Below are 17,736 nucleotides of genomic sequence, written 5' to 3'. Positions count from 1 at the left end.
TGGCCTGCGTTATGATTGCACCACTGCTCCTTAAGGGTGTAGTCAGTACATTTCATTAGGATCGTTCAGGAATTAATACAGCTATTCTGAAACTACGGGCCATTAACACATGCAGCTATTGTGCTCCAGCGCCAGATTGGCGTGCAGCGACCGTGATTTTAATGCGTGCTGCCACGTTAGATTGGGTAAAGCCTTGCTCACAATGAGGGATTTTCCAATCGGCGTTCTCCAAAAACACGATAGATGGCGTTGTTAAGATTTTCTTCGTTTAAATTCTAATTTAACAGCCTCCGTGGTCTAGTGGTAAGAGCGTTAAGCTCACGATCTGGAGGTCCGGGTTCGATTCCCGATGGGGACATTGTCGAAATCACTTTGTGAGACTGTCCTTTGTTTGGTAAGGACTTGTCAGGCTTGAATCACCTGATTGTCCGAAAAAGTAAGTTGATTCCGTGCTTCGGAGGGCACGTTAAGCCGTTGGTCCCGGCTATTGGCCGAAAAACACCTCCACCAACCCGCAGTGGAGCAGCGTGGTGGAGTATGCTCCATACCCTCTCCGGTTGATTGAGAGGAGGCCTGTGCCCAGCAGTGGGACGTATATAGGCTATTTATGTTGTTTGTGTGTGTTTTTTAAATTCTAATTTCATGGATAACAGACATATGCATCTTTTATCTTTGTTTTTGGGTATAAATGATGACCCTTTTTATTACACCAAGGTAAAATTACAACTTCCACCCATTATTATTCTGATCAAAATAAAGAGAAGCAATATAATATGTAGCAACACCATTGTTATACATAATGTGATCCAAATATCAAGCAAAAATGAATAATTTATGAATAATTTTGTGTTGGTGAGAAAATAAGTAATTATCACGTTAACAGTGAACAACGCCATTAATCTTATAAATAGTCAAATCAGTTACTTTTTAGTAAACGTCAATACACAAAATTACTATGGAATTTGTATAAAAAAGCACACTGTGACGTCATAGAAAAACGTGATAAAATGTCGGACTTATTATTAAGTACGTTTTTTTTATTAAAATTCCCAAACAAGGTAAATAGTAAAAAGAAAATGTTTTTCGTTAATTCTAGACCTGTCTTTATTTAATAATTAGAATTTCATAATTTATCTTGAACCTAGTACACGACCCATATGTAAAAAAATAAAAAATAAAACCTACCATCTCGGGGCCCTTTTTTTAAAAGGTAAAATTGTCTTATTTCTTCGAAGCTTTATGGATGTTGCGAGTGGTATAAAAATAATTTTATGTGACATGTTGGTTACGATTGCAACGTCACTGCCGCAGGTGACACGCGTAAAACAATATGGCGGATTGATTTTTTATTTTTACACACGTTTTTATTACTTTTTTTTTAGAAAACTGACACCTTACTTACCCCATGATGTTTTCTACCATACAGGGTTGGCTGGAAGAGATATCTTTTGTTATACATACATACATACATAAACTCACGCCCGTAATCCCTAATGGGGTGGGCAGAGCCACAAGTAATCAAAGACAACTTGCAGCCACTGTTGTTGAATCTTTTGTTATGTGTTTTGTTTTTCCTGATTATGTATTCCCGTAGGCCCTTACTGAGATTCGAACCATCGATGTCGCAACCGGTGATGTGCCGTTCTCGATTCCCAAAGAAAAAAAGAAAGAAAAAAAGAAAGAAGAAAAAGGAAGAAAGCGGGAATGTTCACAGCAGTAAAAAGGCGCAAAACTTATGTAGAAACATTTTAAAAAAGAAAACCAGCCAGTGTCCGTACTATTAAAGAGTTTTTAAAACCCCCACTTTGGGAATATTCCCAGAAACATCACTGTGCAACCTTGAAACTTGAAGCAGATATTAACTCTATGCTTAATAAATGTCTTCCTATGTAGGTTGGTACCCATATTATCAGTAAGTAACAAGAATTGAGGATTGAGGAGCTCGGTGGCGCAGCGGTAAACGCACTCGGTCTGCGATTGTTGAAGTTAAGCAACTTTCGCAAAGGCCGGTCATAGGATGGGTGACCACAAAAAAAGAAAAAGTTTTCATCTCGAGCTCCTCCGTGCTTTGGAAGACACGTTAAGCCGTTGCTCCCGGCTGCATTAGCAGTCGTTAATAACCATCAATCCGCACTGGGCCCGCGTGATGGTTTAAGGCCCGATCTCCCTATCCATCCATAGGAAAGCCCGTGCCCCAGCAGTGGGGACGTTAATGGGCTGATGATGATGAACAAGAATTAAACTTATTAATATTATACAAAGCGGTACTGAAAGCCAATTTATTGGAACTATAGGTAAGTAGTTAGAATTAGGTTTAGGACCAATAAATCTAAATCTATTTGTGTTTAAATACTATAGCTAATGACGCATTTATTTTTAGTGAGCGGTGACGGAGTGACGTACTTATGTAGCTAGTATTTTCAATAATAAAATTTACCTCCTTGGAATGTTGGAGATAAGTACCAATTTAATGGTAACACTTACGTCATCAAACGGCTAGCTGGCTAGGATTTTTATAGGATTGACCATACCTGATTTTTTTTATACCATAGTTTCCAACGAGTCAAATCAGTTACTTTTTACTAAACGTGAAAACACGAAATTACTATGGAATTCGTATGAAAACGTCATAGAAAAATGTGATAAAATGTCGGACTTATTATTACGCTTTCTTAATTAAAATGCATAAATAAGTTACTTAAATAGAAAAAAAAGAAAATGTTTTTCGTTTGTTTTAGATCTGTCACCCTGTCTTACACCCTGTACAGTCATGAGCAATATAATGTACCGACTTTAGGACTCTGTCGCACTAACATATCTGACATTTAGTGAGACTTACAGTTCAATTTGTCAAAAAAGTTAATGTGGCATGGTACCAAAGTGTATACATATTAATGCTCGTGACCGTACAAGTACATACAAGTGGCCATACAAGTGGATAGGATGTTAGTGACATCGTAACAAATACTGAGGGGGATAATTTAGATCATGATTCTGAGTTGATACGAGTATGAAGTGGATTTTCCTGTCGGAATATTCATGAAAATTTTTGTGTTTTTTTTTTTAATTCCACTTGATATCAACTCAGAATCATGGCTTCGTTACGATGTCACTAACATCCTGTATATGCATCAGCCTTTTTTTCACGCGAATTATTGCGTTAGGCTCTGATGGCATTAGCTACTTGGGCGGACAAATGGGGAGCGCTGAGAGCTCTCACACCGAATGCATCAGCCTGTTGTTGGGTTCTACCACCTAAAAATTCAAAATTCAAAGCACAAAAAAAATCACTAAAATACTGGTTACAACACAATTTTTTTAAAGATTCACGCAGTTTAAATACCTGCCTATACTTAGTAAACTATTTTTAAATATTTTTTTACATTATTTTTTTTACCTTATTTAACATTCACGTATCGACCCGTTAAAAATAGTTTACTGTTTATAATACCACAGCCTCCGTGGTCTAGTAGTTAGAGCGTTAGGCTCACGATCTGGAAGTCCGGGTTCGATTCCCGATGGGGACATTGTCGAAATCCCTTTATGAGACTGTATGTTGTTTTTAAGAACATTGCAGGCTTGAATCACCTTATTGTCTGAAAAAGTAAAATGATTCCGTGCTTCGGAGGCTACGTTAAGCCGTTGGTCCTCCACCAACCCGCAGTGGAGCAACGTGGTGGAGTATGCTCGTGGATTATTGAGGAGAGACCTGTGCCCAGCAGTGGGTCTTATAGACTGTTTATGACAATTATGTTGTTTATAATATCATTAAAAGATGTCAAACTTTACGGCTGCTAATACGGTCTTGTAATTGTTAACTCTATGCTACATTATTTACTCTGTGGTATCACGCGTATTTTTTTTTCTGTTTAGCTTTACAGAAACAGTTTAAAACAACCAAACATTTGAAATAAACTTTCTGTCTTCCCCCATTAGCAAGGAGTAAACCCGAAGATCGACTCTGTGGCGTTCCGGCTGCATTGCGGCGCCACGACCGCTGCGCTGCTGGCCGCTAGCGCCGCACTCACCACACGCCATCTAGTGGGCAACCCCATCGATTGCATACACACCAGGTCAGTTACACACCCCACGGTTGAACGAGAAGGTTCGACCCGTCCTAGTTCCGCGGTAAACGGATAGATGGCGTTAACACGAATTTTCTTGGAAAGTGTTTTTCTTCGTATAGAAAATGAAATGATTTTGAGAATGTAATTGTTAATATGTTCAAAATATGTATTGTAAACTGAATATTTAAAACTATTTCACTGAAATTTCAAATGAAATCCAACGAAAACACTACATTATTATTTACTCTGTGTAAGATTAAAAGGAGTATTTATGCACTGCAATGTACTTACATATTTTTTATCTACCTATTCTATCGTACTAAAATTGTAGGTACCTACTTATAGTACAGAATAAGAATACATTACTTTTTATAGGATGGGTAACCACAAAAAAAAAGGTTTCATCTCGAGCAGGCTGTGTTCATCTTGGATAGTTGCGGGTTTGAATCCCGGTTCAATCAGAGCTCTGTTCAGGCAACTTGTTTTGTAGTTAAATCTGTGTATCTTAAATTGATATCACATGCTTCATGGTGAAGAGCAATGTTCTTTATTTATTTATTAATTCTTAATTTAAATCCTCTATCACGTTGCCGTTGGTGTAACAGAAAGCTCGGTGAGGTGTAGGTACTATAATTATCTCAATTACTTTTCAAGCTACGTTGCCCAAATATGATATAGATAGCGCTGTACAGATTTAACGTGATAATTACCTATTTGCTCTTAACTCGGAACAAAAAATAATCTAATTACAGAAGCATAATTGGTGTTAAATTGATCGATCGGATCCGAAACACCACGCTGCGTTCCAAACCAAAAATAGCAGACGTAGCGAGAAAGGCTGCCTGCTTGAAATGGGACTGGGCTGGACATGTTGCCCGAATGCCCGATGACCTCTGGGCCAAAAAAGCTACAGAGTGGGTTCCTGCAAGTGCTGTTAGACGTCGGGGAAGGCCACAATTTTAACAAGGGCCATAATTTAAGTATACATAAAAATAAAGATAAAAGTTGCATAATATAATCCATGAAATTAGAAAGTTAAACGACGCATTGTTTTTGGGAATAAGGTTCATCATATCCATCTTTGGACTTCGTATCAACAGTGGCTGCAAGTTGTCTTTGATTACTTGTGGCTCTGCCCACCCCATTAGGGATTACGGGCGTGAGTTTATGTATGTATGTATGTATGTATGTTTTTGGGAACGTAGCCTGGATGGTTCCTCTGTGGGGTAGTCAGAGGAACATTCATCGCAGGATGATCTAAGTACCCATACCTCACCGAGCTATTACTTATATCACAGTTATTAAGTATTAATTTATCCAATTAGTAATTTATCTTTGATCTAAGAAACTAACTAATTATAATTGTATGTGATTCCGCACATAAACGGTCGGTGGTCGGATGATTGTGAGTTGATTGTGAGGTATACCGGAAAGCAATGGATGAGACTTGTACAAGACCGGAAACGATGGCGTGAAAGAGAGGAGGCCTATACCTAGCAGTGGGCGTATACAGGCTGTTTTTTTTTTTTGACGTGACTTATTGTAGATTTGCCGCAGATGGCATTAACTTCTTGGCCGGACAAACGGGGAGCGCTGAAGGCTCTCACCCGGTACAACATTTAAGACAACAGGCCTGAGGGTGCCCAGTTGGACGCGAACCTCAGCTCAGGGCGTTGTCTGAGAGGAAAAATATTTGAAAGAATTAATCGATCCTAGTGGGTCATCGCTGATTAAGGGAATTCGTCGACCACGCCGGCGGGGTCGGTATCGGGGTCCTGAAGTGTTAGGTGTCGCGAGCTGATTGGCTGCCTCTATGGCTAGAGTGATCCGGTCGTCGGGATCGTATATTACGTCCTTCGAGGATACAGGCTGAGTAGATAGATAATGATTAGAATAGAATAGAATAGAAATAGTTTATTAAAAAAGGACGCCACACACAAAAAAAGACAACAACATCATATCAAATTTCCACTAAAACAATTACAAAGAAGCAAGACGGATGTTTGTCGAAATGATCATAAGGTGGTGGTGGACGTCCTGAGATAAAAGGGCCTCACTCAGCACAAGTCGCGGCGTGATCCACGACGCTGATATTATGTGGACGCTATTGGGCGACGAACATTGTTTTCCATAAACATGTGTTAATGGTGTACATACATTATAATATAGTTTTTACCAAACTAAATAAAAAAAATCCACTTCCATCATCAGGGATATCCCAGAGGACGTGCTGAACACTTACTGCTGGATCCACTCGACATTCACGGTGGCGGGGGAGGCGGGGGCCTACCCCGGCGTGCGCGGCGCCGGGACTTCGCCCCGCCGGTACGGGAAGTACTACCAGTGGGTTGCCTTCACGCTCTTTTTCCAGGTAAGATTTTGAAAACCATATTAGTATAGCCTCTTAACAGCGCGTGGTCTAGTGGTTAGAGCGTTAGGCTCACGATCTGGAGGTCCGGGTTCGATTCCCGATGGGGACATTGTCGAAATCACTTTGTGAGACTGTCCTTTGTTTGGTAAGGACTTTTCAGGCTTGAATCACCTGATTGTCCGAAAAAGTAAGATGATTCCGTGCTTCGGAGGGCACGTTAAGCCGTTGGTCCCAGCTATTAGCCAATTAAACAGCCGTTCTTCTTCTTCTATCGTGTGGGTTGTGAGGTTACCAACCTCATCAACCCAAGTGTCAGGGTTATTATTGAGCCGCCAAAGGCCCCTGACATGGCTCATGTGACGACTACTTACTTACATCAGTAAGTAGTAACCGGGACCAACGGCTTTACGTGCCTTCCGAAGCACGGATCATCTTACTTTTTGGACAATCAGGTGATCACCCTGTAATGTCCTAGCCAAACTAGGGATTACAATGTGGTTTTTTGTTGTATGTCTCCACCGGGATTCGAACCCGGGACCTCCGGATCGTGAGCCCAACGCTCAACCACTGGAGTACGGAGGCCGTTAAACCTTACGTTTACCACATATTATATTTTTTTAATTTTGTACGACAAAACGACATTTTACTTTAAGCAGGGATCGTTAACATTTTTTTAGTTTTTGAGGTAAGTGAAAAATTTTTTACTGACGCGAAAAGGTCAGTGATGCATCCTATTATTCAATTATTGAGCTGCAGCTGCAACGGTAAGTTATTTCAGGTAAGATTATTTTTATTATTATTTTAGAGTGAAAATGAACATTTTATATGTAAGCGTGATCCAATCTAGACCACAACGTCACTCACCATCAGGTGAGATTGTGGTCGAACGCGAGCGAGTATTAAAAAAAATAAAGCATTTTATTTCTAGGATGCCTATTAGGATAATGGTGCTAATTCCTGTAAATACCATCTAATTTTATTTTAAGTTATATCTGTCATTTTCTTATCCGCCGAAAAGGAAAGGGACGGGTAATCGACAAGCATAAAATTTATGGAACACACGTCAATTTTAAGCACAAATCTAAACCAACCGTCTAAAAATTTTACATCCGTCAATAACCCGACACAGTTAAGTAGACAGCACGTCAAACGGATTGCATACCAGCGACGTACCTTTTGATTCGCCCGGGTTATTCATTCATTCACTCATTCTTCCTAAAATTAAGAGCTGTGAATCATCCGTCCCTTTCCTTTTCGACGGATATGAAAATGACGGATATAACTTTAAATAAAATTAGACGGTGTCTGCAGGAATCGGGGCCAATGTATACTTAAATATATAAACAATAAGTTTTTTAAGATTTCCGCGGTTTTGATATAAGTACCTTACCTTTTTAATTATTATTTATTTATTTATTTAAGATACACCATCGGTATATACATAAAAATTACATGAATAAAATTCAACGGACAATGACCGTATGTTATACCATTACAGGCGTATACAACATTCAAGTTAGTTTTAAACAAATAATAAAACAGCATGTACACGTGAATGAGGTAACTTAAAGCTAGAAGATAGAAAAAAAATTGGATAAAAACTATATAAAGTAAAATTATAGGAAATTGAGTGAATTTATATAATTTTATATTTATATGTTTCCTGACTCTTATAACCTGGGGTCCTTTAAATCACGGGTGAATAGGCATTTTCTGGGTAAGCTCGTTCCAACGTCGATCTCTTCTTCTTGTAGAAGAACGAAGTCAAGAGCAAACCCATCTTAATTAAAAAAAAAAATACTTGTAATTTTATATTTAAAGTAGGTGAGGGTTTCGTGGAAGATGTCGATGTTATTTTTACATTCCTCATTATACGTTAGCATACAACGGTTTAATGGAGAGTATGCTTGCTATCTTCGTGTTGAAAACAATAACATAATTATACCTCAATGGTTGAAAGGCCGGTCATAGGATGGGTGACCACAAAAAAAAAAAAAGTTTTCATCTCGAGCTCCTCCGTGCTTCGGAAGGCACGTTAAGCCGTTGGTCCCGGCTGCATTAGCAGTCGTTAATAACCATCAATCCGCACTGGGCCCGCGTGATGGTTTAAGGCCCGATCTCCCTATCCATCCATAGGGAAGGCCCGTGCCCCAGCAGTGGGGACGTTAATGGGCTGATGATGATGATGATGGTTGAAAGTATTTGCCGATTTGCGTAAAACTTCACACATACTTATAAGGGGATTTGTCCGGACGTAGCAACATGCAAAATGGGGTAAATATGCTTTTGCGCATACAAAAGTAAGTGCGCAATGTCAATACATGTCAAATATCAATATTGCTGCCTTAGATGAATTACTTTATTGCTTCCTTTTTATAACCCCTGGGGGTGGGGGAGGGGGTTAAAAATAGCAATATTGTAATTTGAAATTTGCGCATATAAAAGTAAGTGCGCAATGTAAACAATTGTCAAATAAAAAAAAAAAATCAATAAAATGTTCCTCCGAAATTCTTAATGTCAAATAGCAATATTGCTTTCTTAGAGTAATTGCTTCGAAGTGGCCATTTTATCCCCCCCGTTACTTTTTACTAAAAGTCAAAACACGTAAATATTATAGGAATTTGTTTGAAAAAGTCACACTGTGACGTCATAGAGAAAACGTATCAAAACGTGTAGCACTCATTATTACGTTTTTCTTGTTTAAAATTCATAAATAAGTTAAATAGGAAAAATAAATTGTTTTTCGTTAGTTTTCAGATCTGTCTTTAGTAATCAGGTTTTCATAATTTATCTCGGTTGAACCTAGTACACGACGACCCAATTATGGCGTTCACAGCGATTCCCCGAATTTTTTTGACATCTTAACATAAAATAATTTATTTATTTATAAAAGTGTAGTTTAATGCAGTAAATAGCACAGTATCTTATAAGCTGTTGGTGTACCTTTTATTGTTATTAAGTAGTTTTATTTAAATCGGTAAAAAAACAAACCCTTTAACAAATCCTTTTTTTGTTTTAGGGAAGTCAAGGAATGGGCCTTTGATAGACTGGAATGGAAAATGCTACACCGACAAGAGCGTGGCTCTTAAATTGATGATGATGATGATTTAAATCCGTTGACTTCTTTCGTGGCGCGGACTAGTTTATTTTTAGTCTTCGTGATAGTTGTCTTTTGTGATAGTTGTCTGAATCCAAAACCTACAGAAACTTAGAAAAAACACAAATCATCTTCGTCAATTTGTTATACGCATTCTTAATCCAATCACACTTAGACCTAATGAAATAAAGATGGCGAAACAATAGTGATGTATGACTATAAACAGCGGGCAATCACTTCAGTGATCTGATCACAGCTTCTACTTTATTGGCCTCGCTATTATCTATCACGCTATTCACGCTATGATGGGTAGTCCGGTCTGCGTGAAATGGCTTCTCTTATGCGGAATAACATAAGCCATAAGCTATTTTGTACCCTATTCAAATGAGATCGTTTTTACGAAACATAATGACAGAATTTGTTAGGAAATACTGTCCTAGTGGCGTCATCAATAAAATCAGTCAACCATCGTACGGTCACGAGCATTAATATGTATACACTTTGCAACCATGTCACTTTAACTTTTTTGACAAATTGAACTGTAAGTCCCACTAAATGTCAAATATGTTAGTGCGACAGAGTCCTAAAGTGGGTACATTATATTGCTCATGACTGCACTTATTGTGATTTAATTAACATTTCATCATCATTTCCCTAGCGTTATTCCATTCTTCACGGGGTCCGCTTACTTAACCTAAAGATTTGACAGGTCCGGTTTTATACAGAAGCGACTGCCTGTCTGACCTTTCAACCCGAAGGGAAAACCAGCGCAACATAGGTTAGGACACATACCTCCGAAAATCATTTCTCGGGAATGTGGGTTTCCTCGAGATGTTTTCCTTCACCGCTGAACACGTGATAATCATTTGTGATCCAAACATGAAATCGAAAACAAATTCGACGATCATTGGTTTAGGCCTGTGCTGGATTCGAATGCGACCTCAAGGTGAGAGGCAAGCGTTCTATCAACTGGGCTACTATGGCTTCTCCACTTTAAATAACATATTTTTAAAAATAAATATATTTTTTTTTTTTTGACGTGACTTATTGTAGATTTGCCGCAGATGGCATTAACTACTTGGCCGGACAAATGGGGAGCGCTGAAGGCTCTCGGCTCGTACAACGTTTAAGACAACAGGCCTGAGGGTGCCCAGTTGGGCGCGAACCTCGGCTCAGGGCGTCGTCTGAGAGGAAAAATATTTGAAAGAATTAATCGACCCTAGTGGGTCGATAGCGATAAAAAATAAATAAAACATCTATGGACCGGTTTGGTAAAAGCGTGGAGGCGGAAGTAGAGCGACGTGGACAAGAAATGGGCGTGTGAATTTCACTAGTTCCACAATGCGAATAATGAACAATTGTATTTTAAATTGTCTCGTTGTTATATAGAGGAGCTCGGTGGCGCAGCGGTAAACGCGCTCGGTCTGCGATTGTTGAAGTTAAGCAACTTTCGCAAAGGCCGGTCATAGCATGGGTGACCACAAAAAAAAACATCTCGAGCTCCTCCGTGCGGTAGGCGCGTTAAGCCGTTGGTCCCGGCTGCATTAGCAGTCGTTAATAACCATCAATCCGCACTGGGCCCGCGTGATGGTTTAAGGCCCGGTCTCTCTATTCATTCATAGGGAAGGCCCGTGCCTCAGCAGTGGGGACGTTAATGGGCTGATGATGAGGTATCAACATAAGCCTATACATAATGTGATCCAAATATCAAGCAAGAAGTATATTTGTATATTTATGAATAATTATGTTCCCGAGTAAAGAAAAAAAGGTAATTATCACGTTAAAGCTGTATAACGCTATCCATATTGTTTTTGCTGAACACGTGATGTTCATTCATGATCCAAACATGAATTTGAAGAGAAATTCGACAATCATTGGTTTTGCTTCTATGCTGTTCTGGGGGCAAATAAAAAACATAGAACACGTTCAGCTGCTTGTCTTCCCGGGCATGTCGTAAAAACCGACAGAGGGATTGTGTCCTCTAACATGATGGACTAATGTTATGGGCGATAGGCTGATCCCTTATCACCATAAGGTTCATCATATCCATCTTAGGACTTCGTATCAACAGTGGCTGCAAGTTGTCTTTGATTACTTGTGGCTCTGCCCACCCCATTTGGGATTACGGGCGTGAGTTTATGTATGTATGTATGTTGGTTTTGGCCTGCTCTATTGTCAGTGCATTTTTTATATTATCCAGATAAAGATAAAAGATAAAGATAAAGATAATTTATTTTTATTATTTTTTTTTTTTTGCCAGCCAGTATTTCTTTGTTCTCCCCCTTCCCCGTGAAGAACCGAATCTATCAAATCTTCAGGTTAGGTTAGTGGACCCAGTGAAAAAAGGGTAACGCTAGGTAGATGACGACAATACTACGAGAATAACTAAATTCATTAGACTCACGATACGGATGTCCCAGTTTCGAATCCTGGTGGGGATGTATCACAAAAACCACTTTATGATCCGTAGTTTCGTTAGGACATTACAAGCTTATCATCTGATTGTCCGAAATTAAGGTGAGCAGTGGTTCGGAAGGCACGCTAAGCCATTGGTCCCGGTTACTACTTACTGATGTAAGTACGTAGTCGTTACATGAGCTCAGATGGCTCAGTAATAACCCTAACACAATAGAAGACTAAATAAGTTTATAAAAGCTTATTTCTCAAAAAACGTTTTTAAGAAATAAGGTTGTTATTTTCTCGTGATAGTTAGTTTAAATCCTGCTATGTTTATGGTAACATCATGCAGAGAACTAACATTACTTAGAGCCTAATGTTTTGTTTATGCAAATGTAGCAGAGCCGTTACGAATGTGCTACGGCGTAGCGTTTATAACTCATTGGCAAAGTGACAATAATTTAGTTATTTATTTTTACAATTATTATAACTTAGTTATTTGAGTGTTGAACTTCTAAGATATATTTTTAGTTGTTACCTTCTTTGCTTCTGGCTTAGGATACTAAATAATAAACTGCGCTTACGTCGCGTATAAGAGGATGTCTGTGCCTAGAATATACTTCACATTTATAATGAGATATGAACCTTTACACAAATGTTACACATGTATGTATTTATACATGCTTATTAGTCTACTATTTATATTATAACAGCTCCAGTGGTCTAGTGGTTAGAGCGTTGGGCTCACGATCTGGAGATCCGGGTACAATTCCCAAACGGGATCTGTCGAAATTACTTTGTCAAAGGTGCTTGATCCCCTGATTGTGTGATTCTGTGCTTTGGAGGGCACGGCTGTTCCGACTGTTGCGTAAAAAAGAAACATCTCGGTAAGGTCAGGAAAGCAAAGATCAAAAAATATTCTTCCATATAGTACGAAGTAAGTAAATTAATCAAATAAATAGGGTATCCTAACAAGCCAATCTAATACGAGGGCAGTGTACAGTCGGCAATAAATAAGCGATAAAACGATAAAGGATTGTGTGCGAAGCGTGGCTTCACCACCGCTTCCGACTGACTACTTAGCCCGCCTGGCTTCTCCTGCACGAAACTACACAATACTAATTAAAACACATAATAACGGGTTCTTACCGCGTTTAAAGTGGGACTGAGGAGCTCGGTGGCGCAGCGGTTAACGCGCTCGGTCTGCGATTGTTGAAGTAAAGTAACTTTCGCAAAGGCCGGTCATAGGATGGGTGACCACAAAAAAAAAGTTTTCATCTCGAGCTCCTCCGTGCTTCGGAAGGCACGTTAAGCCATTGGTCCCGGCTGCATTAGCAGTCGTTAATAACCATCAATCCGCACTGGGCCCGCGTGATGGTTTAAGGCCCGATCTCCCTATCCATCCATATGGAAGGCCCGTGCCCCAGCAGTGGAGACGTTAATGGGCTGAAACACCTTGCGAAATAACATAAATTCAAAAATGTTACATTGACCTTCAGCAAGTTTATCCATGATAATTACGTAGAATAATTGATTCTATTTTTTTATGTTATAAAACATAATTTTCTACTACCACTTTGTTAACGCCCAGGGTGACTCATTATTTATCATACCTCCATTACTCATTTCATCTGAATTGCGCAAGAGTTCATGTATGGACGTACCTACGTATTGCATTAGAAGCATGAGTCATGATCTCACGATTAGTTACTTGAAACGAACGAAAGTAGGCATACATAGCTTAAATCCTTTTAATTTTTTGCTGACGTGATTTATTATAGATTTACCGCAAATGGCGTTAACTACTTGTCCGGACAAATGGGGAGCGCTGAGAGCTCTTACCCGGTGCAAAATTTAAGACAACAAGCCTTAAGTTGCCCAGTTGGCAACCTCGGCCCTGGACATCGTCTGACAGGATTATATAAAATAAATAAAAATAATTTATTTCAGACAATATTCATCCATATTGTGTTAATTATATCTTATTATTTATCTTGTTAGCTAGTTAATAACAATTTTTTATATAATATATTGAACCCGGTATAGTATGGTAGATATTTGAAAGAAGTAATCGACTTTAGTAGGCTGATAGCGATAAGCGCTGAATGAAGGAAATCTTCTTCAATAGACGTATCAAAATAAGAATAAAATATTTTTATTTTTACCTTGCATTGCCTGCATAAGTTTCCTATATTTATAAAATACATATATTTAATTTGAGCGAGTAAATGTAAACCGTCCATCATTTGTTAAAGTCGCCGACATGATCCAAATCGGCACTCTTGCGCAAGTGATGTGAAACGAGTAATAATAATTTTAACGAGTTCTGCCGGCTGCTGTACAAGTGGCAGCTTTATATGTTAATGTTGTCGTTATTTGATTTATTATCTGTGCACACGTGAAGACAAACCTGTCTCAGTGGTGTGAGTGACGAGAAATAAGCAGAATCCCTTTATCCCGTTGCCTTTAGCTTATATATTTATATAATGAGTTATTTAAAAGAAACAGTGACGTACTTCCTAACTACTCTAGGCGATTCCCAAACGACTTAATTTTACCAAAAATGAGAACAGGCTTGTATAGAGATAGCTGCTACCCTATGGCAATTACATACATACATACATAAACTCACGCCTATTTCCCACCGGGGTAAGCAGAGACTACAGAATTCCATTTGCTTCGATCCTGACACACTTCTCTTGCTTCCTCCACATTCATCAATCGCTTCATACACGCACGCCGGTTCAGAGAATTAAAATTACAATTACAATTTATAATAAATTGCCTGAACCATTTAAAAATATGCCAGACATTGTATTTAATCGAAAACTTCATAAGTGGCTCGTCATTAAATGTTATTATAGTGTAAAAGAATATATTGCTGACAAAAATAATTTTATGACGTAAACATAATGTAAGAACTTAGTTTATTTATTTTACTGTTATAGACATTTACCTGATATGACATGATATAATGCCAATAATTGTATTACTTCCTATGATAACCGTCTGACATTTGATTTAATTATAATGTTTATTTAACATTGGATTGGGGAGTCATATCGTATAACGAAACATTTATTTTGCATGCTACTTTAAGCGAAATGTGTGAAACTATAATTTTACTACTTTTACTGCCATATATGTACCACATTTTTTGCAATAAACGAATTTGAATTTGAGGTATGTATGTATATGTGTGTATGTGTGCATGAATGTGTATGTATGTATGTTTTATGTAGATTGTTTTAATTTATATTGCATTATTTACTTACACCTGTATTGCCGTCCCCGACTGCTCGCTCAGCACTGAATGCTCTCAGGGTAACAAAATACGAGACAGATAAATATCTATCAGTGAAATGATGCGTTAGGCTCACGATCCGGAGGTCCCGGGTTCGAATCCTAGTGGGGAAATGTCACAAAAATTACTTTGAAATCCTTAGTTTGCTTAGGACATTACAGGCTGATCACCTGATTGTCCGAATGTAAGATGATCCGTGCTTCGGAAGGCACGTTAAGCCGTTGGTCCCGGTTACTACTTACTGATGTAAGTATGTAGTCGTTACATGAGTCATGTCAGGGGCCTTTGGCGGCTTAATAGTAACCCTGACATCAGGGTTGATGAGGTTGGTAATTTATCATCTTCTATGTTTTATTCTTTTGTTATAATTTTCGACGATCATATTTATGTTGTTACCGTTTTATATTGTATCTAAATGTGTGGTACTCATCATCATCATCAATTTAAGAGCCACGCTCTTGTCGGTGCAGCATTTTCCATGCTACTTTTTTAGGGAAAAATAGGGCAGTAGTTTCCCTCTTGCCATCCGCCCCGCAGTACTCTGTCTGACGCGAGTGGGATGGCGCCATAGTCTATTACAAAGCCATACTAGGACTCCTGTTCTTCGCCTCTGAATAGTACTGACAGTTACTGCTGCCCTCTGTCAGGTTCCAGGTTACAGTCCCTGTGACTTGCCCCTAAATACAACTAAATGTTAAATAAAATAATCTAATCTAATCTGTTAAGCAACTTTTGCAAGGGCCGGTCATAGGATGGGTGACCACAAAAAAAAGTTTTCATCTCGAGCTCCTCCGTGCTTCAGAAGGCACGTTAAGCCATTGGTCCCGGCTGCATTAGCTATTAATAACCATCAATCCGCACTGGGCCCGCGTGATGGCTTAAGGCCCGATCTCCCTATTCATCCATAGGGAAGGCCCGTGCCCCAGCAGTGGGGACGATAATGGGCTGGTGATGATGATGAAACTTTTTACAATAAAATACCAGATAATATTTTAAATTTGTCAGAAAATAAATTTAAAGCTCACGTGAAGCTTACTTTATGTAAAAAAGCTTATTATAAGATTAATGACTACCTAAATGATAAAAATGTCTGGTATTGAATGTGTTCCTCTAGTTATTAAATAACTTGTAATGTATATCCTCATTGGTTTTTAAAAGATGTGTTGCTGTTGCAGTTTCTTGTCATTTCTTCTCCTCAGCCATAACACCTTGCGAAATGACGTAAATTCAAAAATGTTACATTGACCTTCAACAAGTTTATCCATGATAATTACGTTGAATAAATGATTCTGATTTCTGATTTCTGACTAATCTGATTAAAATTCCACCGCCGTCGCTTGTGACATGCTCCACCGTGTCAGTTTTACAGTCGTGTGGCGCGGTGCGACGCACCTGTGGATGTGGGTCGTGCGTACCGCGGCCTGCGTCCGTGCCCACACCGCCGAGTTTATGAAGGATTCACTGGAACACATCTTGTAGTTCGGAAAACATAGATATCTCAGAATTAAGTTTCTTAGAAACTGTAAAAATATATGATAATGCCTCACTGAGATATCAGCTGTTTTTTGTAGTACACATGATTGTCTTTTATAATATATTTATTTATATATAACGAAAACTTTCAAGGATGATTCAAACCGTGATTCTTCTTCTATCCTGTGGGTTGTGAGGTGGAGTACCAACCTCATCCACCCTGGTGTCAGGGTTACTATTGAGCCGCCAAAGGCCCATGACATGGCTCATGTAACGACTACTAACTTACATCAGTAAGTAGTAACCGGGACCAACGAATTAACGTGCTTTCCAAAGCACGGATCATTTTACTTTCCATGATTCTGACTTGATATCAAGTGGAATTTTCCGTCGCACAAGTATGGGACTGAAAATAATTTAAAAAACACAAAAAAAATGAATTTTCCGATAGGAATAATCCACTTGATATCAACTCAGAATCATGGTCTGAATCATCCCCCTCAGTATTCGTTACGATGTCACTAACACCCTGTATATTTAGTTAACAAAGCAGTCTTTAATTTTTTATCTTTTCGTCTTTTTTACACTTAGAGCGCTACCTCACTAAGACACCATAGTGGCGCAACCACGGTCGCTCCTCAAATATAATGTATGCAGTCGTATAAACTCTACCGTGTGTACTGTTGGTTACGCAATCAACAAACACTTCTACCCTAATGAGATACGGCCCTTATTCAGGGTCAGTTTACCACCTTCCAAACAAAAGGTAAATCTACAATACCTAAGACACAGTCATGTCATAAAAAAATATAAACTGATACCAGTAGGCTCTGCACGGTAACCGCGCGGCGCGAATTATATCGAGGCCTTCGACCAATAGCCGCTTGACGTCCATCTACGTATATAAAGTCCAATTCAATTCAATTCTCAATTATTTATTGCATTCCATGTAGTACAATGGGGTTTTACACAGGCGTAGGAACTAAAACATGGACCCTGTAGGGCACAGCAACGTTGAAGGGAAGAG

At 38.8% G+C, this 17,736-nt stretch overlaps 2 protein-coding genes across 5 annotated transcripts in view; one reads left to right on the top strand and one right to left on the bottom strand.

Moving 5' to 3' along the window:
• LOC126382225 (tRNA (adenine(58)-N(1))-methyltransferase non-catalytic subunit TRM6) overlaps positions 1-17,736 on the bottom strand; it is a 460,488-nt gene that overhangs the window by 302,795 nt on the left and 139,957 nt on the right. The window lies entirely within an intron of this gene.
• The window catches only part of LOC126382227 (innexin shaking-B), a 196,873-nt gene that overhangs the window by 69,520 nt on the left and 109,617 nt on the right, over positions 1-17,736 (top strand). For both annotated transcript variants that reach the window (XM_050032015.1, XM_050032013.1), the window contains exons 4-5: positions 3,937-4,073; positions 6,279-6,438. In XM_050032015.1, coding sequence (XP_049887972.1) covers positions 3,937-4,073; positions 6,279-6,438 — 297 coding nt within the window. The remainder of the gene's footprint in view (positions 1-3,936; positions 4,074-6,278; positions 6,439-17,736) is intronic.

This window comes from Pectinophora gossypiella, chromosome 3 (assembly GCF_024362695.1).
Source record: "Pectinophora gossypiella chromosome 3, ilPecGoss1.1, whole genome shotgun sequence".
In the NCBI taxonomy this organism is placed as follows: Eukaryota; Metazoa; Arthropoda; class Insecta; order Lepidoptera; family Gelechiidae; genus Pectinophora; species Pectinophora gossypiella.
This window is presented reverse-complemented; position numbering and strand designations above follow the sequence as displayed.